Source organism: Engraulis encrasicolus, chromosome 7 (genome assembly GCF_034702125.1).
Source record: "Engraulis encrasicolus isolate BLACKSEA-1 chromosome 7, IST_EnEncr_1.0, whole genome shotgun sequence".
Taxonomy (NCBI): domain Eukaryota; kingdom Metazoa; phylum Chordata; class Actinopteri; order Clupeiformes; family Engraulidae; genus Engraulis; species Engraulis encrasicolus.
The window spans coordinates 20,799,813-20,827,746 of record NC_085863.1 but is presented as its reverse complement, the minus strand read 5'-3'; the positions used below and the strand labels follow the sequence as shown (position 1 = coordinate 20,827,746).

The following is a 27,934-nucleotide window of genomic DNA, read 5'->3' as shown; positions in this document are numbered from 1 at the left end:
GTAGCGGAGCTGGTATCACCCGCCGGCCTGGCCATGGGCCTATTTAAGAAACAAGGTCAAGAGCAAGTGACCGGACGGGCAGAGGGAGAGGCAGAGGGGCAGGCCTCGCCAGCGGATCAAGCGCTCATACCTGTGAATGTGAATGTGGGTGTGGAGGATGAGGTGCTCCGGGAGAGGGAACAGAGGGAACAGCTGACTCTCTTCATGGTGGACCGGCTATTCCTGGCCACCCCACCCATCACAGGTATGGGGTGCATTTCTGGAAAGCGTAGTTGCTAACTATGTTAGCTATTTTGTTGGTTGCAATGCAATTTCCCATTGGCAACTACCGAAGTTGCTAACTGCTAACAACTACGCTCTCCAGAAATGCACCCATGATGTCAGCAAAGCAGTCCAATATAGTACTCACTACATCAATACTAGGGATGGCACAAACCGCACCGAAAACCGAAACCGTACAATTCACACACATACCGAACCGAACCGTGCAATCCATTGCAAACCGCAATTCATGTTCTGCCCAGAAAAATATGTAAAACAGAGATTCTAGGAGTATCTTATCCAGTCTCTCTGATTAAAACATTAGCGTATAAGACCAAATCAGAGGATGACACAATTAAAATCACACCATTTTCACATTATAAGCCTATTCAAACCATATGTAGGATATTTAGTGATAAGTCCGATTCTATTAGCCAGTGCACCATTTATCATGAACTAAAAAAAAGAACCGTAGAGAACCGAAAACCGTGACCTTGACACCGCGATATGAACCGAACCGTGAATTTTGTGAACTGTACCACCCCTAATCAATACACTACATAAATCTGTATACAGTTATAGGGTTGTAAAACACACACATTTGAGAAACTCCTTAAAACCCTGTTGTTCCAAGAGCACATTACTTCTTTAAAACTCACAACTCACTTACAAAACTACTTTACAACTCACAGCTCACTTACAAAACTACTTTCTGTGAAATGGTCCCTATTAATAGGCCCCTCAGAATTCAATAATTATTAATCCGTTACAGCAATACACCCAAATGTTTTTTTTATCTATTTACATGTGGCCCTGTCATACAGATGGGATTGTCTGTGATCCCACTCACTGTTTCCTGAAAAAGTGTAACTATATCATACCCAGAGATTTAACTAACTGATTCAGAAATGTTATTTTTATAACAGTAAGCCCATAATAGAGACTTTGCATGGACGGGGTTTAATATTGTAACACACACATACAAAATTTGAGAAAATCCTGAAAAATTCTTTAGCGATCATTCTATGTCAGTTCATAACTCACTAACGTACATACAATCACTTTCAACACACTACATTGTCCACTCTCCTAGCTGTTACAGTATGTTGCCTGAGCATGACTTGTTTACTCGATTGTAAGTTCTTTCTGTATGAATGCATTTACCCAAGTGTAACATAATGTAATCACATGCAGCACACAGAACATACTCATGCAAACACAAAGGCATTAACCACCCTCCTGAGCACAATTACAATCACACCATTATCTCTCTCTCTCTCTCTCTCTCTCTCTCTTTATCTCTCTCTCTCTCTCTCTCTCTCTCTCTCTCTCTCTCTCTCTCTCTCTCTCTCTCTCTCTCTCTCTCTCTCTCTCTCTCTCTCTAACCCCTTTGCGCAGAGCCTATGTTATAACCCTACTGTCTCCAAAACTGTAATTACCAAGTCTTAATCTGTTACTTAAGGCTGTCTTAATCTGTTACTTAAGGCTCTCTGTAATTCGCTAATGTCATATCCATGCTGTTCTGATGTAGTTGAGTGTTTTCAGCAAAGAGTGAACAGGCCCATCTGCTCAAAGAGACAACACTTTGAGGAAGCATTATCTCTTATTGTTACAGTAATATATTATAACACTATAAAGTTCGAAACTATTTGAGTTATCTTATCAATATTACCCTCCTCATGTCTGTCTCTCTCTCTCTCTCTCTCTCTCTCTCTCTCTCTCTCTCTCTCTCTCTCTCTCTCTCTCTCTCTCTCTCTCTCTTTCTCTCTCTCTCTCTCTCTCTCTCTCTCTCTCTCTCTCTCTCTCTCCATCCCTCCACTCCCATAATCCCACATGACATGCCAGGGCACTGTGCCAACTCGATGCGCCCCATGCTCCACGGCGAGGGCGAAGAGGGGGCCTTGGCACCGTGGAACGGGGACAGTGGCACAGGGCAGCCCGGTGACGCCAGCATAGACGAAGTGGGCCTCAACGAGGACACGGCATTCGCTGTCAAAATCCTGGCACCAGGCATTGAGCCAATCAACTTTCAGGTGTGCAATCCTATTAGGGAGGAGGAACCCAATGGCCTCTGAGAAAAGGAGGGGTGTGGATGAGTTTGAGGTGGAGTACTGTTGCTGTTATCAGTTTTCAGTGGCCATTGTTGTGGCTTCACGATGAGTCCTGCTCCAAAAGCTTTGCAAAAAAGAGAAAAAAAGATTTGGACCGCACCATTTAGGTATAAGGAGCTGCTATTAATCGATATAAAGATGATTTCTCATATGTAATTACTATGGCATATCTACTCTGTGGAATATTGTATTGCTCTGTAGGAGTTGCTGTAAAAACTCACTGACTGCAACTGTATGATTTGTATCAGTTGTTCAGGATTTAATAGCAACGTGATTACAATACAATTACTATGTGAAGTAATTAATTAGTGGGATATACAGCAGATGGAGATGTTCTTACAACCAACAATCTATTAAGACCAGAATTTGAAGAGTAGAATTACTCTCTCTCAATCAACATCAAGAACAATACTGCTTCTATAAATATTTGACATCATAATATAGTAATTAATTTTAGTTAGTTGAATTACAATACAAACTATATACTTCAAACTCATAACATGCTGTGTTATGTCTTATTGTGTGACCCTCCTGTGATCATTATTGTTGTTTCTCAATAACAATCAATAGTAACACTACATTTGACATGTGATCCTGGGCAATTCTAGTTCGTTAAGTTCATAACTGTATAATGCAAATGTATACATGTTTATAACATGTGTTTCTGTCTTGTGTCAACTTGTGAGACCCAACACAGTACATTGTGGAGTGTTATTTCACACGTGTGCTGTGATTCAAGATTCAAGATTCAATAGATACAGTATATTGCCATGTCACCACAGTTGATAGGAATTTATTTCGGCACATCCCCAACATCGAAGACTTACAGTATAATGGTCAAAAAGCACAACAGCAATGTGCTACAGCGTATCATCCCAACCTTGATGCCAAAAAATGTGATGTGCGCCTCAAAGGCGCCCTCTTGTGGCAGAATAACTTTCCTCACGGTAAGGGTAAGGGAAAGGTCTAGGTTTAGACCACATAGTCCACATGCGACGTGGCAGGTATGTCCTCAACATCAAAAATTGCAGTCTGGTCTAAAGTAGTAGTTGAGATGTTGCCAGTACACATTCAGAAAAGACATACAGCCATAGTTAAAGGGACACGAGCAGCGAACAGCACCCTGATCCTTATCGTTGTTCAGGTGCCTCCTCATTTTATTGCTGTGTCTTCTTGTGTGACCCCTATGTGACCCCTGGCTGTGGCCACTGTGTGACCCCTGACTGTGACCCCCTCAGGTGTCTCCGCTGGCGATGGTGCAGGAGTTGAAGCAACTGCTGATGGACTATGAGGAGACCTGCACCCGCACCTGCTTCTCCCTGCAGCTAGAGGGCAGCACCCTCGACAACTTCTCCCAGATGAAGACCGTCAGCGGCCTGGAGGATGGCAGCGTGCTCAAAATAGTGGATGGTACGTACGTGTTATGATCGTGGGTTCTACTGTTCTACTGTACCAGCAGAGAGAGTAGAGAGAGAGAGAGGTTCCATTGGCCCATTGTTTCCGGGTTCTATTATTGCAAGGGGGAGGGGGGGGAAATCCCCCTTTAGGCAGACCTAGGCAGACCTAAGGACTGTTCTATTCAATGCTAGGAGTATTATGACACGCCCCTTTAGGCAGACCGGAACCTGGTCATGTTAGGTGCCCATAGCAACCTATTACATTGGCATGTCTCTATATACTTAAAGAATCTCTGGTACCAGTCTGAGGAACAAGCACAGACACACACACCACTTGTGCGGGCAGGGAAGCCGACAGGTGGGAACAAAACAGTGTCTTGTCCAGGCCCAGGGAGAGAGGGGGTTCAGAGTTCGATCCTCATTACATTGTATGTGTTGGGTTTGGGGCCCTTTCAGACATCTTTGTCCCGGCCCCAGCCAAAGCTGTCTCCGGCCCTGTGTGCAGGTGTAGGTCATTGGTTCACTGATTTTGGTTTCATCATGAAAACACTTGCATCATTGGCAGAGCCTCAGGGCACAGGGCCCACCTAAGGGGGGAGCATACATGAATGCATACCCATGTATATTACAGTGAGAGCCTATGTGAACCTTGAGAGACATCCCCTGTTCTTTTACCAGTTGTACTGATTTATTGGACCAAGTCCACAACAGTGTAGTCATTCCCAACAGACATGTACATGTGGAAAGAGCTCACACACCTTGGGGAATTAAATGCACGCATGCACGCAGACACACACATACACACACAAACACACACACACACACACACACACACACACACACACACACACACACAAACACACACACACACACACAACGCACGCACGCACGCACGCACGCACACACACACTTCTGTTCTCCTAAGTGTTCTGATGGTTTGGAACATGATACATGTCTTGGCAATGGTCACAGAATTATTTTTAGTATGGTGCAAGTGTTTAGACTCTGATTACTTATCCTGTGTGTCCTCCTTTCTACAAGACTACACAACAATGCAGAAACATAGTTGTATGAAGTAGAAGTAGAAGTACTCTTACAGATGTAATTACAGGTTTATAATTTAGAATAGAGAATCTTTGATTACAGCACTACTAGTATGATATTACGTAAACCATGTAATATCATACTACTAGTGTAATTCTGTGAAGAACAGTATATTTATTCTAATGCTGCACATCCCTTTAATGATCGGGAAATACTAAATCCTTGTGTGTGCCTGCAGAGCCATACACGGTACGAGAGGTGCGCATCCACCTGCGCCACATCCGCAGCCTCCTGAGAAGCCTGGACCCCACCGATGCCTACAACGGAGTGGACTGCAGGTCTCTCTCCTTCCTCAGACTCTTCACAGACACAGACACCAGAGGTAGGACGGAGGACATGGGAATTGCTCCACATAGGGGTGCCAACAGACATTGTGGGTTAGGAACAAAAGAAAAGGCGTCACAGGCAAGAATGGAATGCAAAGGCCTTCGACGTTGCTTCTAGTCAGGCCAAGAGCAATGTAAATATAATTTCTGATCTCCTGAAAAATCGGGAACTCCACCCACTTTGCCGGAAACCAGTCAACCAGTAGCAAACCTAGGGAGGCGGGTCAACCATGCCATTCGGGGAACATTAATTGTTATGCTCTTGGTCAGACCAAGTCTCGAAGAGATTTGAAAGTCGATGATAATCAGGCTACTGCCGTGGCCGAAGGGTGGGGCACTGGGTTGCTACGCCGGCGACCGGGGCTCGATTCCGACCCGGGTCATTTGCCAATCCTTCCCCATATCTATCTCTCTCCACACTCATTTCCTGTCTCTCCTCCACTGTCCTGTCAGAACTAAAGGCATGAAGCCCTTTTGTTTTAAAATATTGGGATGCACATCCTGATTTCTTTCTGATTTCCTGATTTGCTGAGCTGCGTTCAGCTCTCGTGTGTGACTCCTGTTCTGTTTTCCTGCATTACTTTTTTGGAATTGCAGAACCCAAGAGACCTACAGTACAATATACTGTGTATTTTGTTCATCATTAGCTGCATTACATAACACAGTACATCATTGCTATATCGATAGCTCACGTTTTAAAAGACCGTGGCCTTGTAGAATAACTTGCGAAATCCTGACAACCAAGACAGGTCTGATTCTATATATAGTGAGAGAGAAATGTGGACTTCTTACAACCAAGACAGGATGAAGTCTATATATAGTCAGCAGAAATGAATATGCCTTTCTGGCCTTGGATCCAGATCCAGATCCTCAGGTAATTCAAGCAACATTCAAACAGTCTGAGTACGGTCTTCTACCCTCCTCATATGCTAAAGTAATTACGCTCATCATTCCTTCTTGGCATATCTTCTATGTACTTTTCACTGGTGAAAGCTCCAAATCGTTTGTTTGTTTTTCTGTTTCCCCTTTTCCACACAAATCGGGTACTGGTATCTCGTAGAAGGAAATCAGCATGTCTTGTCTCACTATACAGACAAAAACAACAACAAAAATGCACACCTCACGGGTCTCATTAGCATTTTATCTGGAACACATTCCACCGCTTGTTTGTGGAATGGTGCGAGCAGCGTGTGCTACCTAGTGTGTTGCATGACCTCGGGGGTTGTAGACGGTGTTGCGGGCAGCAATGAAACCTCAATCCAAAAAGCTAATTTAAATGTTAATGGGATCGTGGTGCACATAGCTTAGGCTTTTCCGATGGCGATGTTCCATGTGGGGTAACTCTTGATAGCCATGTAGTTTACTCTCAGTTTTGCGTAGAAAAACAAGAATGCTGAAAATATATTGAGGGCAAGACTTGCCACTACAATGCAGACTACTCCTCATTAATATTATTTGTGGGAATGATAGCGCAGAGCTTCACATGGCCCGGGTTTGATCTGGGGACAAAAATATGAGAGGCCCACAATTCCATAAAAATGAACCCCCTCATTGACATTGATGGCAGAAATGGTTTAAGTGGCTCATGACTCCATATGGCACCGGTTAGGGCAGGTGACAAAAATGATTCTCTTGATGATAGAAGCTGGAGCACATTCACATTGCATTTTAGTCTTTGAACATTTATTTTGTGCACACACCCAAGGTGTAGCAGCACTGAAACGTCAGTCAGGTGTCTGCACGAAATAAGTGTTTTTTAAAAAAACTATGCTGCAGTGTGGTCCAACTTCTATCTTCAAGGTATGCACCAGATATTGAGGTACAGGAGCATGGACAATACTGTTTTTTTTCTTTGGGCACTACTGAACTTTTCCTGGTGCTTCTTCATCTGATGTTGCAGAGCGTGTGAGGAGGAAAGGTGAGGAGGTGAGACAGGTGCCGAGTGGGCCTCCAGACTACACCATGCCGGGCAGCAAGGACTGTCCTCTCCTGCCCCTGCAGCCCGACGAGGAGGATGACAAGGTAGGCTGATGGAGACTCACAGGATGGTTAATCGATTGTGATCTGAGATCGCGATGAAAACGAACTTATGAAATGGTCACTCAGACCACTGTGGTTTGAGTGACAATGTCATTGTCTGTTTTCATTGCCACAGTGACCATTTCATTTAGTTGGCACTGCCAACCGAAAAAACTGTGGAGTTAATGTACAATACATGTCAGGGACGAATAATGACTCCATGGGTCTCCCTGGGTCAGACACCCCCCTACCATGGTTTTGCTAGTTTCCAAACATATTGAGGGTTTTTGGGTTCAGAAATTAGAGTACCTATGTTGTTCAGGGTTCGGGGGTTTGTCATTTGAAACTACCGTTATTAAAAGTGCAATGTGATGGATTGCAATGTGCACTGCAATGTGATGTGATGTAATGCAATGTGAATATGGAATAGAAATGGAAATATAGCAGCATGGGCTTCAGGGCCTCCTTGGTTTGGTTCTTAGACCCCTGGGTCTGGGCCCGGTAGGCCCGTGCTGTAATCTTTCCTAGTCATTCAGATCTGAGGTTGGGTGTTTTGGGGTCTTTGGGTACTCAATCTCTTTCTTCCCCACTTCAACACACTCCAGCACATAAGATTGATTGGTCAAGGACAAACTAGCATGGCAACAGCTCAAGTTTCCTCTTTTACCTAAACAAAGCAAGCATTTTCAGATGTTGCAGTTGCTGCAATGACTCTATTTAATTTTCTCTGTACAAAAGGAAAAAAAGGTGGCCACCACACCTTTAAAAGTTTCTTTGCAGGTACCGCTGTTTCAGGGGGAATCACTCCTAGAGAGTGTAAAAAGCGCACAAGCTACAATTATGGTTAAACTTAACTATTCACTTTTCATACTGATGATTGGGTCACTCAGACCTGCATCAGAAGCACTCTGTGTACACTTTCTGTGTTAAAATCTGTGTGCACCCATGACATCGTGCGAATCTGTTTGCAGCCACTGGAGTTCCTACGGGCTCTGACCATGAGCAACTGGAACCCTCCCCCCGGCAACCGCAAGATGCACGGCGACCTGATGTACCTGAGCGTGGTGACCATGGAGGAGCGCCACTTCAGCATCACTGCCTCCGTTCGGGGCTTCTACCTTAACCAGTGAGTGAGCAGAGGTGTTTCAAGTAAAAGTAGAGGTACTGGTAGAGAAAATCTGAGGCACTCAAGTTCACAATTTTTAACTTTTTATTTGGCTTCAATGCCAAATAAGATATTTTTTTCTACCTTGACCAAGTTTGAGAGCACCTACACTGAAGAGCACCAAGGAAAAAAGACCCAGAGGCACTCCAATTTCATGTTTGTTTTTTAAAAGTAGAGGTACTCTTACAGTGTAGCCTATCTGTCTCATAATGTAGCTATTGTACATTGTATCTACCTCATTAGGTACAGTGGAATTGCTTTTTTAAAATAAATGATTTAAGATCATGTAACAGGGTTGTAATTACACCATTAAGAGTAGGCTACTTCTACTTTATGCACCAATGTGAGTGAGACTCTACAAGCTTTTGTCATTGGCTCTGCTTGTTGTTGTTTTTAAGACTGTAGTGTGTAATGCATGTGTATCGACTTCTGTAAATGGTGGTGAATGTTTGATGAATGGTAGTCTCATGACATAACTGAATGTACTTCAATGTGGAGTTAATTTGCATGTTAGTGCAATAGATCATTTGGAATAAGCAGATTAAATCAGTAGTTCTGACGCACTTAATTTAAAATTAACGCAGTGAATGGTTGATGAGCTTGAGCCTTATGGTAAATTATAATTTAGAATTAGATAATTTGCATGCAAAAAAGCAAAGCAATTACAAAAGTTTGTAGCAAAGCAATAACAAAAGGTAGGTGTTGACCATAACTTATTACTTTGCTGACAATAACATTTATGTATGTGTATGCTTTGCCTCTCATCTGTGAGTGCCATTTGTTGTTTTTTGTTCAAGGTCAACGAGTTACAGCTTCAACCCAAAGCCATCGAACCCCAGTGTCCTTAGCCATGACCTGGTGGACCTGCTGAGTCACATCAGCCCCTCCTTCAGGAAGTCCTTCAACGCCTTGCTCAAGAAGAGGTATGGACGGTTTTCTCGCCAAAGATTTTCTTAGTTCTAACACAATAGGCCGTCTCTGGTCTAGCCATTCCCTGCTCAAACCTTGCCGTTCCTTAAAGCTATCTAATCACTTTGCAAGACATGAACACAAAATGTACCTCAGACCAACATTTATTGGAAAATAAAAAAAATGGTATGTGTGTGGTGTCTGTCAATCACTTTCCGTTGTGTTCTAATGGAACGTATTTCAATTTACAAATGCATCGCAAATTGATGTGTTGAACCTATTGTTTATTCATGGGTTAAGTTTGCTTCTGCGTGGAGGAGGTTTCCCTCATCTTTTACAGTGGTCAATGTCTCACTTTATAGAAGACGGAGACAGAGCTGTTCTCCAGAGAATTTAATTTAAACACTACTCTATATCATACTCTATATCAACACTGTAGGCTATATTATTACTCAGTCTATTCTATACTGTACACTTTTTATGTGGCAATAATTGTGCTTGTATTTGTTTGTGTGTTGTTCAGGGTCCACAGGCATCCCTTTGAGAGAATGGAGACCCCCTTCCAGCTCTACAGCTGGGCGGCTCCTAAGGTGGACCACGCGCTAGACTCGGTCAGAGCAGAGGACGCCCAGACCTCTCGTATGGGCTACGAGGAGCACCTTCCTGGGCAGGTGAGGAGCAGCATGCCCTCCCCCCGGCCCTTACACCTTCCACCCTCCACACACCCTCAGATACTCTAGCACGCACACCAGCGGGTGTAGTCTAATGTCAAATTAATTTGATGATAAAGTGATATTACAGTCATTAAATAATAAATGCTGCAAATGCTGTCTTGTGTTTTTCTGACATGCTGATGATGAAGCACTTTGATTCTTATCTTATGATCTGTTAAATACAGTTTGTTGTTATGATGGTGGTGATGATGAGAATGATGATTATTATTTCTATTATAATGTATAATTATAGTAGTAGAGGTAGTCGTATAGTAGTGGTAGAAGTTGTAGTAATAGTAGTTGAAAAAAAGAAATATTCATTAATCATGATTAATTGTAATTATAGACTCGGGACTGGAACGAGGAGCTTCAGTCTGGCAAGGAGCTCCCCCGGAAGAACCTTGCAGAGCGTCTGCTGAGGGAGAGGGCTGTGTTCAAGGTAATCAGCTCACAGCTGTGCTGTCCTTACGCTTCACATCAAATATGGCGACCAAATGGCTATTATGTCATTTTTGTTTATGTCAGCCTTTTCACTGGTCTTATATTAGACATTTAGACTGTGGTGTTTTAATAACACCGAATACCACAAAAGAGAAAACTGAACTGGATGAAGTTTGAGTGTTTCTTGAGTGTTTCTCACGTGTTTCTCTGATTGTCTGTTTGTGTGCCTCTCAGTCTGTTTTTGTGTTTTTTGAGCCTATCTATCCCTCTGTCTGACCTTCTGTCTGTTAAGCCTTCTGGTGGTTATGTTCTCTCCTCTTTGTGGTGCCTTTTCAAACGCCCCCATCTCTTTCCCTGTCCACAGACCAACTGTGACTTCGTTGCCACGGCAACCCAAGGTGCGATGGCGGTGGTGGACGGCAACGTGATGCCTCTGAACCCCGGAGACGAGCCGCACATGCACATGTTCATCTGGAACAGCATCTTCTTCAGCCTGGGCTTCGATGTCAAGGACCACTACCTGCAGCAGGTGCGCTGGGCTGGGATTATAACCTCTCAGAGGCGGACTTTCCATTAGGCAAACTTAGGCAATAGCCTAGGGTCCCAACCAAATCTGGCCTCCAAAGGGGGCCCCAATTGTCGCACCAGTCGTGGTAAAAACACACGCAAAAAAGTAGGCTTGATCTTAGTTTTGTCACTTACCGTATGTAAAGTAATTGAAGAGCTACAGGTATATGAGACAAAATACTTAAATTGCATCATAATACAGAGTTCTGTGTCTATACAGTATAATGACTTTGACTTGACTTCAAATGAGTTGAGGGCCCCAAGAAGGCTAGATTCGCCCCTATAACCTCCACTACTGTTCAGTAACTTAGAGGCACACTATGTAACATTTTCAAGTTAGTTACTGTACTTTGGCCTACCTACCTAGTGTGCCACACATGCACCTTTTCGTCTGAAACAGCATCTTCATCAGCCTGGGCTTGGATTTGAAGGACCATTAGTTGCAGCAGATACGCTGAGCTTATAGTCCCTCCAGTAATACTAGCATAATAAATCCCCATCGGACAAAACCTTGTTATAACCTGTGTTTGGTATTTGTTATTTAAGCAATAAGCCACAAGAGGCTGTGAGTTGTGCTCGATTTACCACGGGTAAGGGGAGTGCCGTAAACATTCCCTGGTGGAAATGGTATGGTAAATAGAGCACAACCCACGGGCTCAAGTGGCTTATTGTTTATCTAACACTGTTGCACTTAATCGCTGATCAAATTCCTTTCAAAACACTTTAATAACAATTAATTTTCCCTACGTCATTCAGTTGACAAGTTGAGGAAGTGATTGGTTACCCTGGCGACCACTAAAGGGCGTGCGTGCGTTCATCGCGCTTCCAGGTACACTTTGCTACAAAAACTCAGCAAGGGGCGATAAACACTGCAGGAATGAAACGTCTTTGCAAACACACTGATACCCCCAACCACAGATGGCGCAAAGATGTGCTCTTCTTGCAGACTCCCTACCCCAACTGCAACATATTCCCATTACCAACGTAGATGCGCCGGGTCTAACTTAGACGCGAAGAGAATCTTCATTTGGAAGGTGTGGGTTTACGTCCGATTTACCACGGCTATCAGCCAGTCAGAATCGAGAACTGGACCGCACAGTGTTAGATTTGGATGTCATGGACCAATGTATGTAAGGTTGCTGTGAAAACACTGATGACATGATCCCTTTTCTGTGTCCTTTCAAGATCATCCATAGCAATTTTAACAGCATTTTCACCATCAATTATTTACAGATACTTATTCTTATTATACACTTATTATCATGACGTTAAAATCAAAATATTCTCCCCCTCAGGGTGCCGATGCTGCAGCCTTCGCGGCCCCAGCTAACGACCTTCGGGGCGTGCAGGCCTACACCTTTTTAGATGCGGAGGGGATGTACACGCTGGGCACGGTGGTGGTGGACTACCGAGGCTACCGTGTGACGGCCCAGACCATCGTGCCCGGTCTGCTGGACAAGGATCAGGAGCAGAGCGTCGTCTACGGATCCATCGACTTCGGCAAGACCATCAGCGGAGATGAGAGGTATGACTCAGTGCAAATATCAATTGATTAAACATCTGACAAAAAAACATATTTCAGTAACTATACAATAATACACATGTAAGTAGATAATTAGCAGAAATATAGAACTGTGGTGAAGGAGAGTAGAGCTGCCCCAACGGAACTGGAACCCGAACCGTCTGGGGTACCATACTGGGACTCTGACCACTATGGCAAAGAGCCAGGCTCGTTGACATGACAGTCAGCACACACCCAGAACTTTAGTGATTGCCACTTCATCACAAGAACACAACTTTTATGAAATGTTATTACTTCTATAACATCTATGATCTACCACAAGATGGAAATCTTGCTTCTATTGGTACTTTCAATCAGCATTTAATACCAAATTGCAGTGTCATTACTTCAATTACAGTAAGAATAAAATGAAATTTTCCTCATTTCGCCACCTGTTCCAAAGGTTTGTGGAGCTTCTGGACAAGACGAGCAGGCACATGAGGACACTGCGTCACCCCATCCTGAACGAGAAGGATGAGCGTGTGGAGCTGTGCTCTGGCGTGGAGTGCAAAGGCATCGTGGGTAACGACAGGCGCCTCTACGTCCTGGACCTGATCCGCGCCTTCCCTCCAGACCTCAACTTCCTGCCGGCCTGCCCGGAGGCGGAGCTTCCTGTGGAGTGCCAGAAGTATGGGTTTCCACGGCAACACCAGCATCGGCTCGTGTGCCTGAGGCAGGAACTGGTGGAGCACTTCATAGAGCACAGGTGAGGTGTATACTAGTAAAATGAATATACTAGCACTTCATAGAGTACAGGTGTCTATTCTAGTAAAACACCCTCCTTCTATACAGAGGTCATTATAATACTGTACTAAGTCTTCATAGACCACAGGTGAGGAGTATATTAGTAAATATATCTATATGTTACATAATGCTTCTATTCAAAGACAAATCACAAGGCAAGTATAGTCAAGACAGGAATCAGTTTGGGTTGAAAAAGACTGCACTTTTTCTACTTTATCTGTTGACTTTATTTGAGACAGTGACAGAGGGACAGGAAATGAGTGGAGAGAGGGGGGGGGGGGTTGGCACATGACCCAGGCCAGATTTGAACCCCGCTCACCAGTGTAGGGCCACTATACCAGAATTTGAGCACGCCCTTGACTGTAAAGAATAGAGTCAGTGCCAATAGTGTCAGGGACAGAAGACGACCCAAGAGCGCAAGTTAAAATTCAGAGTTGTTTATTGAAGGGGTTCAGGGGGGGAAGAGGAGTGAGTGTATCTAGAGGTCTTCGGAGGTGCCGGTTCCAGGGGTGCTAGGAGTGCCAGGGGTGTCAGGGGTTCCAGGGGTGCTTGGGGCTCAGGGGTTCTTCAGGGTCCTGTGGGTTACCTGGGCTCCGGGGGTCACCAAGTGTCCGGGGGTTTCCAGTCCAAAGTGCCTAGTGTGTGTGTCCCCCAGTGATCGAGCGGCGTATCGGACTGAGGGTGGTGAAGCGTCTGGGCTCGCTCGTCTGGTGGTCGGAGACCTGGGGGAACACACACACAACAGCAATATGAATGGCAGGCAGTAGTACAGACCAGGGCTGGGCAATAATCGTGGTGAGAGACAGAAGGCAGAATCGAGTTACCGGAGGGGCTGAAGATTGGAGAGTAGTCGAGATCCAGAAGGCAGGTCGGGATAGCCGGGGCAGTAGAACAGGGAGGCAGTCAAGAACGGATCGGAATCACAGGTAGGAGTCAGAGGGTAGACAGACAGGCAGGTTACTGGTCCAGGTATGAAGACGATCTGACAGGGCTTGGCTGAAAAACAGGGCTATATATACTGGGAGAGGTTAGTGGAGAAATGCAGTGCAGCTGGCAGAGTAATTAGAGCAGAGTGGGGAAAGGTGAGGAAGGTGAGTGGGAAATGCAGCGCAGCTGGCCAGGTAGCAAGAGCAGAGCAGGGCGGAGCCAGGTGGAGCTCGTTAGGCAGAGTAGGGAGAGAGTGAGCAGAGTGGCAGAGAATTGAATGCAATTAAGGTTGTTACCCAGGGGAGAGAGTGCTCATGACAAATAGTGATTTATTACAAGTTAAACTGCACCTTAATGACCCCAATGTGCTCTAGGTATTACCGCTTCTTGGAGATGGTGAACAGGCGAAATGTACCCCCCACGTCAGCGACCATAGAGGAAGTGGAGGATGATCTGGAGGCTGAGAAGAAGGCCCTCGTCATGGACGACTCTGACCAAGAGGGTAAATCAGACGGCGAATCAACAAACGCTGTCGTAAAGGTGCAAACAACTGGTTCAGGTACGTGTTTGCTAGTGTGCTTAGTTTATAAATAAGATAGTTCTTGCAAACATACATACCTTAAATTCGTAGGCAACCAGCGTCAATATTAGCTGGTGATGATCATTGTACAGTTGATGTAAAATGTTGAATTTGACAGATTTGGTACAGTGTTGTTGTCAGTCTGCGGTGATTTCATTTTAATTCCTTGAAGGTTGTCGAGAGGATGTGGTTGCTGAGGCTTGTAAAGCTGTGGGATCCATTAGCAGCACGTCGTTTGACATCCGTTTCAACCCCAATGCCTTCTGCTCAGGTGGGTCCGTTGTTCTGTATTTGCAATCCTTTTTTAGTGTGGGTAGCGATACAATACAATATATTTGGACTTACTTGAGTATGTACTGGAACTGTCTATGTTGTAAGTTTATATTTATCTTATACTTGTATAGTACAGTATATAAGTTTATGTTGATATGTGTTGTGATAGTCTCAGTGTGTCATTGATGGCATATGATATATTGTATGTACAGTTATGAATATTAAAGTGTTAAAATCGTGTAAAAAAAAAAGAATGATATAGTTACTATTTTATATTTTATTATTGTTGTATGTGTGTTCTGGCCTATGCCGCAGTGTGGTTTCTTGTTGAGTATGCTAGAGATCTTTATAATATAATATAATATAATATAATATAATATAATATAATATAATATAATATAATATAATATAATATATCTTGTGGTTTATTTTACTGTTATTGTATGCATGTGTTTCGTAGCAGTGCGGTTTCCTGAGGAGTATGTTAGAGAGCTTCAGGCCCAGAGAGGTCTGATCCTGGAGGCTGCAGCCTTCCTAGTCAACACACAGATCCCAGCACTGGTACGTATGGACACATTTCACCGCAATTAGGTCAGATATATAGGTAGTTGTGCACATCTTATGGCATGGAGCCATGCACAATCCAGTTTGTAACAGTAATTTGTTTATTTTTTTTGGTTTTTATTATGACTCAAATTGTGGCACAAAACAAACAATTTTTGTGCCACGATATAAACAACAAAAAGGCGATGGAAGTACTACTATGCACACACTTGACCTCTTTTCTGCCTGCATCTTACCACCGCCTTCATAATGTTGACCACATTCACATGGAGCAAATGGTTGTGCACTGTGCAGGTGAAGAGCTGCATGGACCACACCACCTTGCCAATGGACGGCGCCACCCTGACCGAGGCCTTACATCGCCATGGCATCAACGTGCGTTACCTGGGCACGGTGCTGGAGGTTATGGAGAGTATGCCTGACCGGGAAAAGCTGGACTACGTACATGTGAGTTGCCCTACATATTTCATCACTGAGTAATGCAGCCTGACCTCACAGAATTCAGTGGAATGGACATGGACCTTTGGGACACGAAATCTGTGTTATTCTCGTAGATTTTGCCAAAATTCCGTGCTATGGTCACTGAAGTGATATCCATGATGGACTCACAGAAACACTTCCATGAGTCCATCATGGAAAGCACTTCTGTTACAGGCATCCCAAATGGCAGAAACTTTAATGCCTAGTAATAATTACTGTATGCCCTTCACTACCTAAATGTGTAATGCATCCCAGTAAGTTGACTCCAACCTGAAGTGGAAAAGTACTTGTACACCTTCATTGATAGAAGGTCATGCTTCATGGATGGGAAATGTCTTGTTGTCTTTCTACAGAGGATAGCAGTAACGGAGCTGATCGCCAGGTGCACCAAACATTTGTTCAGGACATACCTTCAGGTAAAAGCTTCTCTTCAAACTCCCGAGAAAATGATTTATTCTTTTCCTCTTTTTTTATAGTATGTGGTCCTGTACTGTATGTTGGTGTCTTGTTTATATTATGTTCTGTGTGGACCCCAGGAAGAGTGGTATGATGTGTCTATCAGCTAATGGGGATCCTAATAAAATCCCAAAATACCATGTGGTAGCATGAACTCATGAATACGTAATGTCCCCCATCCTGTCAATTTGTTTTCTTCAAGTGGTCACTTTAACACATAAATCAAGCCTATCGGTATCCACATAACTCACTGAGTTGTTACTCCCCCTGTTAATTACAGTGTCTTTATATGTACGCATAAATCACAAAGTCAGTGTGTGTGCGTGCGTGCGTGCGTGTGTGTGTGTGCGTGTGTGTGTGTGTTTGTCTGTGCATATGTGCATATGTGTGTAAGCCTGCATGTGTAGTATGTGTGTAAATCCATCTTGTCTTCTCACTAAATCAGTGTGTGTGTGCATGTGTGTGTTTATGTGTGTGTTTATGTGTGTGTGTTTATGTGTGTGTGCGTGCGTGTGTGCGTGTGTGTGTGCGTGTGTGTGTGTGTGTGTGTGTGTGTGTGTGTGTGTGTGTGTGTGTGTGTGTGTGTGTGTTTATGTGTGTGTTTATGTGTGTGTGTTTATGTGTGTGTGCGTGTGTGCGTCTGTCTCCTCAGGCTGTGGAGCCGTCCTCCCTCTCCGCCTCCGCTGCCCATTTCCTCAACTGTTTCCTCAGCTCCTCCTCTCCCGACTCCACGGGGAACCAGACCTCCGAGCGCCGCAGGAGTCGACGCCGCAAGGGCCGGCCCCCCGCAGCAGGGGCCTCCTCTGGGGGAGGAGGCAGCGGCTCCTCCTGGTCCGGCCTCACCTCCAGGGAGCTGTGGAAGAGCGTGTCAGCAGAGGCACAGGAGTACTACCACTATGCACTATCCTGGTAAGAGCAGGTCTCACTGACAAAAAAACAAATCTTCTTGTTCTATTGAATATTATTTGCTCTGTCAGCTACAGAAATAATCCATGAATGGAGATCACCAAAGGTTCCTTGACTGATAGATAAGCAATACTTTGCACAGGGAAAAAGGCAATTCCTGCAAACATCACACATAATCACTACTATGTGTTCAGGGATTCAATGCCACGAACAAAGTATTATCACCAAGATAAAATCAGTCGCCCTTTACAGTGCAGTCGTTGCATGGTGTAACACCAGATCTTAGAGTGCAGTGCCCCCTGCTGGCTGTATTAATGAACTGATCTTATCTCTATGGTAGTGAGAGTGTGGAGCAAGCAATGGAGAAGTGTGGCGTCCAGAGGATCACCCTGCTCAGAGAAATCGCCATTAAAACAGGCATTCAGGTGAGTTGGTCTTCTCAGCTTTGCACTCTTCCCGATCTTCTCTTCTTTCTCTTCTTCTTTCCTCCATGCGTACCTCCTCTTTCCTTTGATTTTTCTCCATGTTTTGTCATGACAATCAACCGCAACTGCAGACGGCAAGCAAATCCCATCATGTAACATCAAGCAAATAGTTATTGTAGGCCTTCAACATGCACATCATGCACCTTGCAGACCTTCAGTATTAGTGGCCTGCATTAACCCTTTCATGCAAAACCTTATGTTATGTTCATGGTATAACCTTACTTTGTGCCTTCTGCATGAAAGCGCTGCTATGAATTAGTCAATGAATTGTTCAACTGATTTTTTCATTTGTTTGTTTGTGTGTTTGTTTTTGCACACCGCCCAGGTCCTACTGAAGGAGTACAACTTTGATAACAAGCGCGGCCCGACCTTCACAGAGGAGGACATCCTGAACATGTTCCCTGTCGTCAAACACATCCGCCCCTGCGCCTCCGACGCTGTGCTGTTCTTCCAGAGCGGACAGACCAAAGTGCAGGAGGGTAAGTGCTGCATGGCTATTAGTTAGAGTGGCACAGTGGCCAGTTGCAAAACAATTGCTTAACCTGTTAAGACACTGTGTTATACATTTGCTGTTACCAGAATGTCAATGACCAAGTCGTAATGCATTACTGTGTTATGTCCAGTGTTGGGAAAGGTACTCAAAAACGGTAATGCATTACTGATTACATGTTACTGTCTTTTCAAAATAATCCCTTACACTACAATATTACTATATTTAAAATGTAAGGCATTACACTACTTTTGCATTACTGTAGTTACTTTCACCAAAAGAACTGTAGGCCTAAATATGGATCTGACAATTTATTACAGTGTGAATCAAAATCATGACTCACGACTTTTTCACCTCCAACCCAGGAGGTGTTTTTGGTAGCAAGCAGACTAAAATCTACCAGGCTCAGGAATAGCTTCTTTCTGACCCCACCACACTGAATATCACTAAAGGTCATTGTAGTGCATTTGTAACTTGCGTTATTTTGCATTGAAACTAGGTAAGTATTACAGATTTTTGCCCTGTAATGCCTTACATTAATGCATAACAGCAAAAAGTAATGCATTACTGTAATTAATTACTTTTGTAATGCATTACCTCCCAACACTGGTTATGTCATAGTAGAGTAGCAGTGTAGTGTAGTATGTTAGTTAACATTTCAGTGACTATTACTGCGTTCCACTGGTGGAACACCGTGGATTATGGGGCTACGTAGAATAATTGCTTTTGAGCTTCCTAGCTTTTCTCTAGAGAGAGATGGGGAAAGATTGGGAAATTACTTTGGGTTGGAATCAAGCCTGGGTCCCCGGCTTTATGGAATGGTACCTTAGCTCACTGTGCCATGGCGCCCCTTCGATACATTTTTAATAATGATCTTACACCCTTATTATTATTATGTATAGCATTAGGAAAATGTTTAACAGACAAGCAAAGGCAGCTTTATTTATATGGCACATTTCTTGTGACAACAAATTCATAATGTGCTTCAACTCTCAACAACATTATGCAAAACTTCTGAAATGTCCCTTAACCAATACAGAGTAGTGTGTTACGTGTAAGAGTCTTACTGTATATGAACAGTTTTGTGTGTTTTTTCTTCAGGACTGTTAAAAGAGGGATCAGAGCTGATAGCTCAGGCCCTGGGTCTCTTCACTAATGTGTACGGGGTGATGCACGAACAGATATGTGCCTGCCTCAGACTACTGGGAAGAATACACTACATCCTGGGTGACTACGCTGAGGTCAGTGGAGTCGCAAATCATGAAATCACTTAGCCTAGCGAGCCAGACCCGTACAGCAAAAAGCTGTAGGGGCGTCTAGATTTCTAGGCTAGAAATCACTTAGTTTATTCGCCAAATACTACACTGAGTTTGTTATGTTTTTGATGGCTGTAAAGTACACTAAAGGTGTGTGTGTGTGTGTGTGTGTGTGTGTGTGTGTGTGTGTGTGTGTGTGTGTGTGTGTGTGTGTGTGTGTGTGTGTGTGTGTGTGTGTGTGTGTGTGTGTGTGTGTGTTCGTTCTTTTGCCATACCAGGCATTGAACCACCAACAGAAAGCTGTCTTGATGAGCGAAAGAGTCATGGGGATTGAACATCCGCAAACGGTTCAAGAATATGTGAGTCTTAAACTTTCATCACTGACATGTGACATTTCAATGGCTCTGTCATATAATTAGTACTGCATTGTTGGGCACCTCTGGGATAGAACACAGAATCTGTTTTTGAAAATTATTTTACTTTATAGATGTGCAATGCAGGGCTTATTCAGCATTGTGTTAACATTGCACTTCAGTTAGGGTGTTTACCAAAGTTTGTCTCATCTCAGTCTCATTCAGATGTACAGTACAGCATGCCAATAAAAGGTTACCCAGGCATGGTGAAACAAAAGTTCAGGCTCATTATTTTTGTAGTAAAATTCCCAGTCTTGCCAGGTAATAAAGAGGTAATGTTATGATAATGTATGCAGAAAAACAAACAACAGAAGAATCACGACTTATTCCCAATGACCACACAGCTGTCTATCCCCTCTGTTTGATTCCCCTGTACATGGATATACCTGAAGATTCACTGTTATATTCTCTCTGCTTCCCCTGTGTGCAGTTGTGAAAAGATTCACCATGTACTGTCTCTGTCCCTTGCGTGTAAATACACTAAAATATTCACTGCTATTTTCCCCCTGCTTCACCCGTGTACATACACAGGAAGATTGACTATGTATTCTCTATGTCCTCTGTGTACAGATGCACCTGGGCCTGTACTGTTTTGCAGGGGGCCAGCCTGTCACGTCTCTGAGACTGCTGTACCGAGCGCGCTACCTAATCCTGCTGGTGTGTGGGGAGGACCACCCAGAGATGGCCCTGCTAGACGTGAGTAGCAGCCATAGACATCGGAATAGTACTGTAAAGTCGGGCTGTGCAGTATATCGAATTCATATCATGATATCAATATTGCCGTCAAACAACATCAAATTTCATAATATCGAGTTGAAACTATGTTTTTGTCATTTGTCTATTCCCCTCCACTTGAGCCATTGCGAGTACAGACCAAACTTGCTACCTAGACACACATGCAGAACACCACTGTGTGCTTCTCTATGGCCCTCCACTCACGCTGCTGGAGGGGGAGAAGTTTATGAATTGTTTAGCACAATTATTTGTCTCTAAAAGAAATATTGTCTCAAAAGGCCATACCACCAATAGACACATACCATATACTCTATATACTCAATAATACTCTATAGACATCAGTGGGAGAGAAGGGCAGGAAGAGACGTCAAATCCGGGAGTATAAAATATGCACTGTAAATATAACAATAAAGATAGCTTACCGTGTTGGTATACAGCAGCAGTCAGAACCCCATTTATGGATTATGTACACCTAACTGTAACACTAACAACTGTGGGCAGCCGTGGTGTAATGGTTAGGGAGTTGAACTGTAGATCACAGTGTTGCAGGTTCGAATCCTGCCCTTATCTCTCCCTTACATCTCCATCCATGGCTGAAGTGCCCTTGAGCAAGGCACCTAACCCCACATTTTTCCAGGGACTGTAATCAATACCCTGTAATATTTGTAAGTCTCTTTGGATAAAACGCTTCAGCTGAGTGTGATGTAATAACAATGTAATAATAACAAGAGTTGGATGTGTTGGTATAGCAGTGAAGAAGCCCATTTACGGGTCTTGTAAAACCTGTAATGCGAACAAATGGAACTCAATGCCAAAGCTTCTGATGCTTTCGTGGCCATCTTGGATGTAGGCCATCTTGAAAGGCTTGGCTTCCAGAATTTAATCAGTTCATGGACCTACTGTAGTATACAGTAGACTAGAGTGTTTGCAGACAACATTTGGTCAAATTCTGTCTAAAGTTATCGTGCAGGCAAAAAAACGTGCACATATGTCATATGCATGTGCACAGCGATGCACATACAAACTCTCAGCCGCACGCCGTGCACAGACGGACAGACTACCGAAGAATGAATGGGAGAGCATGCCTCTCCAGTTGACGTGCAGGAGGCATAATTCTTTGAAAAACATCTTTTAAATATCTGTGTACTGTAATTCTGGGTTATCTGCAAAAGGGCCGAAGGGCTGGCAACCTCACCAGTAAACTAATTAAAAGAAAGTGATAGGGAACTCTCTCCACCCCACACCCACAGCCCTGGTGATGACACACACACGCACGCACGCACGCACACGCACACACACACACACACACACACACACACACACACACACACACACACACACACACACACACACACACACACACACACACACACACACACAACCCTGGTAATGGCACACACAGATGGCAAGAGGAACCTGTTCTAGTACACACCTCCTGCTGGCATCTTCAAAGAAAACACACATCCTACTTCATGTATTATGCATAGAAGCATACTGAAAGCAAAATATGACATGTCCTCTCCTGCTCATAGCTTGAAGTCCACACACGTTTAAATCAAATGTTCATTGAAATAGTCAACAGTAGCAAGGAAATGTGTTTTCAAACAAAGCTGGTGTTTTCAGGTTAAAGAAGTATATTATTCAGAGGCATTGATGTCTTATAATACATCGCTGTGTGTCAAAGCTGGCATTTTTATCTTTACTTTTGGAACAGTGGTTTACTTTCAATATGAAAGGCAGTCTCCCTTTGACTTGCATGCAAACATTTTAATGAAATCTGAACAACTCAGCAGGGTCTCTTGTTTTTACAAAATTAAATGTTTGCAGTGACTTTCAGTCTAGTGTTCGGTCTATTCCATATTGTTTTAACCACAGTTGCTGTTTGTACACCAATTATTCCAATTAAACAGCATTTCCATCTCCATCTCTTCTTCTTCCTGTGCAGAGTAAAATCGGGCTGGTGTTGCACGCATTATCAGAGTACACTCTCTCCCTGCGCTATCTGGAAAACGCTCTCTCCATCAACATCAAATACCATGGACCCTCCTCACTGAAAGTAGCACACAGGTAAAGAGAGAGCCCTCCACCCAACCCTCATTTACAGTGTAGTTCTACCTTTCCGCAGTGTTGGACGACCAGTGTTCAAAAAGTAAATGGTCCTATATTTGTTGCGGATTCACTCCTGCTGTTGGTTTTTTTGTTTTCTGGTAGGCCTACAGCTCGACAGAGCGCGACTCAGCCGCCACTTTTTGCTTTTCAAATAAACACAACACAGCTCAATCGCAAAGCAAAAAGGGGTGGCCAAGTCGCGCTGTGTCGAGCTGTAGGCCTACCAGAAAACCGGCAGTGGAAAAGAGGCATTAGATACATGACACTTTTTGGTTTACGATTGAGCTCCCTATCGAAAACCAAAAAGTGGCGGCCGAGTCGCGCTGTGTCAAGCTGTAGGCCTACCAGAACACCGGTAGTGGAAAAGAGCCTTTGTTGAGCTAATTAGTAAAACCACCTGTGTTAAAAGCACATGGCAGGTGTTTCACTACTTTTTTTTACCACTTACTCTGAATAACTTTACTACTTTGTCCTAGGAAATGTAGCTTTGTGTCACAAACTTTTATAACCTGTTTGCTTAACCTAGTCCAATACCCAGTACATTTAAATTAATGTGTGTGTGTATTCTCTACGTTCTATTTTGACTCTGGTCCGTTATTGGCAAGCGCTGTTGAATAACGCTACCTGTGTTGGTGTCTGATTCTCTCATCTCATCTCCTCCCTGTAGCAATCACCTCATGGCCAAAGCCAACGAGAGCAGGGGGGAGTTCCGCTCAGCCCTACAACACGAGAAAGAATGCTACACAGCATACAAAAAACATGTGAGTGTTCGACATCATTGACATGATATTGACATCTGAATTACAGGGAAGACCAAGCGATATACTACTACTGTACTGAGTTTAAAAGAATCGTCTGGTGCTATTGCAATGGCAACTAAGCACTATCGCCTCACAGCTGTATCCTTCTCAACGCCCCCAACTAGGGGTGCTGACAGGGGGGGACAAAGGGGTCTTTTGTCCCGGGCCCAGGGAGAGAGGAGGCCCAGAATTGGGTCCTCATTACATTGTATCTATTGGGCTGGGGGGCCCTTTCAGATGACTTTGTCATGGGCCCAGGCAAAGCTGTCAGCGGCCTTCCCCCCAATGCCCCCTGGAGGGCTTCAGAGGCCCCGTTGAGAAACGCTAATCTACAGCACATAACCAGCAAGAGTAATGTTTGAAATGCAACAACCCAATATAATGTTTACAGCCAACATGCAGTAGTACATTTTGCATGTCTCAAACATACTGTACCCAGAGTTCATATTCCATGCCAATACACCTGTGTGTCTATAATTCCCTATTCTATTTTGGACCCCTTAATTGGCTTTCAGTTTTCCATATGTTTTAAGTGTTGTATGATACTTGATAATGAGTTTCCTGTCTACAATGGATGTTGTTCAGTGTTGCAGCAAGGGGACCAGCATGAAATGACCAAGGGAAGCTTGGAGCATCTGAAGCAGTTTGTCATGTATCTAATGCCTCTTTTCCACTGCCGGTTTTCTGGTAGGCCTACTGCTCGACACAGCCCGACTTGGCCACCCCTTTTTGCTTTGCGATTGAGCTGTGTTGTGTTTATTTGAAAAGCAAAAAGTGGCGGCTGAGTCGTGCTCTGTCGAGCTGTAGGCCTACTAGAAAACTGGCAGTGGAAAAGAGGCATACTGTAAGTGTTGTAGGATCTATGCTGGTGGGTTCCATGTGTGTCTCATCTGCAGTTGGGGGAGCAGCATGATAAGATGCAGGAGAGCTCGGAGTACCTGAAGCAGTTTGTCGTGTATGTATGTAAGTGTTGTATGATATATGATGGTGGGTTCCATGTGTGTCTCATCTGCAGTTGGGGGAGCAGCATGATAAGACCCAGGAGAGCTCGGAGTACCTGAAGCAGCTGACTCAGCAGGCCGTCACTCTGCAGCGCACCATGAACATCATCTACCAGGCGGGACACGACGCCGGCATCGCCCCATTCAATGTATGTATGGTCTCCTCCTCCCACAGATGTTTCAGAATTATGACTGTAACCCCCACCCCACTGTGTGTGTGTGTGTGTGTGTGTGTGTGTGTGTGTGTGTGTGTGTGTGTGTGTGTGTGTGTGTGTGTGTGTGTGCGCGCGTGTGTGTGTGTGAGCGTGTGTGAGCGTGTGTGAGCATTTCTGACTGTCTCTCTGTCTGCCTGTGCACATGATTGAGAATCATAGTCTAGACATCAAGTTTAAATTCAAGTTTTATTTAGCCATATCAACAATATAAAATACAGTTGTTAGGAATGTTTAGGAATGGTATTGGTGCACTTTAGACATAGTTAAAGTGCATACTAGCTTATTCATAGATGTGACTCTAAAGCATTTCCTCTATGCGAGATCTCCATAACACAGGACAGAACCTGTCGTTTAAACTGCATGTGTTTACATTTTGTGTGTTGGCAGTTTGAGCCTCCAAGCCACCTATGGACCCTTGAGCAGCTTAACCTAATAAGTGGAGTTGTTCTGATCCCTCTCAGGTATGAGCTTCACTGTTTCAATACATTACATTACATTTCATTGCATTTGGCAGACGCTTTATAACCAAAGCGACTTTCAAAAGAGGACATAATCAACATCACAAGCAAATACAAAGTGCACAGGAGATATACAGAACAACAAGTGCAGTTGCAAAGAGGGGTTCGTTTTTATTTTTTATAAAGAGTAAATGACGAGTACACACACACACAAACTAAACTAAACTAAACATCATGTCAAGAGTCTGCCCTGGGGCAAGGCCAGCTCAAGCATTAGTATAGTAGATTCTCTCGAAAGAGGAAGGTCTTTAGTTGTTTCTTGAAGGCTGCAAGAGATGTGCTTAGTCTTTTTGCCTCTGGGAGACCGTTCCACCACTTGGGTACCACAACGGAGAACAAGTGGTTTAACGGTCTCCCAGAGGCAGCAAGACTAAGTCTTTAGTTGCTTCTTGAAGGCTGCAATTCGACAAGCTGCAATTCGACAAGCATCTGAGTGTTATTGTGATGAGGAACCAGGCATCTTCTTTGAGAAATACAGTATATCTGATGGTGGGCAAATATTTAGTTTGGACTGTTGTTTATCACTTGAACACTTTTCTTTTTCTTTTCTTTAGTATGTTTTGGGGGCTTTATGGGCCTTTATTATGACAGAATAGTGTGAGAGGAGATTGGAGAGAGATATGGGGTAGGGCTGGGAAATTACCCCGGCCGGACTCGAACCGGGGTCCCCGTGGGCATGCAAGCCCAAATGTGGGGGACTTGTGGGGGAAATGTGGTGCCCCCTTCACTTGAACACTTTTCATCAGCAGAACTTGGACAAGTAGAACATTTTCCCCAGATAATTAGGAGTCAATCATGTTGCCCGACATCATTGCTCAAAAGTTGCCGTGTGTATGTGTCATCACCTTGAGTCACCTGTGTTACTTTGAGTCATTGGCCGCTTTCCTAATGGCGCATTTCTGCACAGTCTGCACAGTCTGCACAGTGCGCATATACAATGCGAAATTATGATGCATTCTTCTGGTTCGAAAAATGCATTGAAATGGCAAAGTGCTCATGTGTGCTGCGCAGACTGCACAGCAATGCGCCGTCACGAACGCCATCATTAATGCAGCATACCTATGACATTTTTGTCTTTCTTTGCTTACTCTTCACAGCAACAAAGACCTGGAGAATCTGAGGACCCAGGCCCTGAAAACCCAGTCACTGGCTGCCAGGACTCAAGAGTAGATGACCACCTGTGCCCCCTACAGGTCTGGAGGGAGAACTTTGAGTTACTGCTCACTAACCGCTGGGAAGGGAGGAGGATTTCATCTTGATTTTTAGCCGCAACAGCAATTCCATACGTACTGATGGGCAAAACGGATTAATTAGTTTACAATCCAGTGCTACATTTTCTGTCCAATTCAACCAGATGATCATTCAACCAGTCGATCACATGGGTGAATTGGACAGGTAAAGTCACTTGGAATATGTGGAACTAGATAGTAACTAATGAATCCATTTAGCCCATCACTTTACCTGTCAGACGGTCCTGTTTGTCTGTTGGAAACAGTTTTTGGAGGGGTTGCACACGACGTAGGTCTATTGACCTTGTTTTTGTTCTTTGTTTTTTTTTACAGTTCAGGTTTTACATTTCCCAAGTGTGTTCAGTAAACATGGAGAATGCAGTACATAAAACATATCATTAGGAATCCAGCAGGCCTTATGTTGAGAATAGGATAACAGCTTGCTTAATAATTAAAGATCAAACTCCTGTTTCCTAATCATTTATATCTCAGAAAGACAAAAAAAAACATCCCAAAAGAAAAAAAACTTGAAATGTCTACATTAATGAGTTTGAAATAGCTGAATGATTTCTGGAACATCATTGATTATTTAAAAAAAACCAATAAACTCAGTTTACATTCCCATTGTTATTAGTTAAATGTGATCATGACATAATATCTGATTGACATTTACTGTTTTCATGGATGTATGTAAGATGAGATTGTGCTTTCTAAGACCTACCCCCTGGAAAGTCTTTGAACTTTACAATTTTGGTGGATTGTTCTTGAAAATATGAGCTGTCGGAAAATGACTGTGACATGCTGTTCAGTATTCAGAATTTGTGAGCGCCAAGACTGATTTAAGGATAATGACTTTGAATTTATAAAAGTTGCACTTTGAATGTTTTGTCCTCTAACAATTACTATTACTATTGCTGCAAACATGATGTGTGTCAGGTGTTTGAGTGGATATGTATTAAAATATGAAAGTGGTTGCTTGACTTGTTACACAGTACTGAACAGACCTGTTAAAAATCAATATGCTGCTCTTGCTTTTTGTATGTTCATGTTCTAACTTAGTTTCCTGTTGAGAGTAAGTTGGTTAACTGACAGATTATGCAAGTAATGTACTGGCTTGATTAAAAAGTAAAAGGATGACCAAATAAATTTGTAATTATTCCCTGCTGTGTGGTGTTCAGT

General features: G+C 43.7%; 1 protein-coding gene across 1 annotated transcript; it reads left to right on the top strand.

The window, feature by feature from the left end:
- On the top strand, positions 1–27,914 carry LOC134452021 (clustered mitochondria protein homolog). The gene is made up of 28 exons (XM_063202403.1): positions 1–244; positions 2,107–2,294; positions 3,611–3,782; positions 5,052–5,195; positions 7,100–7,221; positions 8,190–8,344; positions 9,181–9,306; positions 9,816–9,963; positions 10,352–10,444; positions 10,811–10,975; positions 12,309–12,538; positions 12,978–13,280; positions 14,620–14,804; positions 14,998–15,096; positions 15,559–15,659; positions 15,957–16,109; positions 16,496–16,558; positions 17,251–17,507; positions 17,845–17,929; positions 18,315–18,468; positions 19,581–19,720; positions 20,014–20,094; positions 20,719–20,844; positions 22,829–22,950; positions 23,660–23,753; positions 24,808–24,942; positions 25,396–25,469; positions 26,624–27,914. The coding sequence occupies exons 1-28, from the start codon at positions 34–36 to the stop codon at positions 26,694–26,696; spliced, it is 3,999 nt and encodes a 1,332-aa protein (XP_063058473.1). The 5' UTR covers positions 1–33; the 3' UTR covers positions 26,697–27,914.
- The last annotated feature ends 20 nt before the right edge of the window (positions 27,915–27,934 follow it).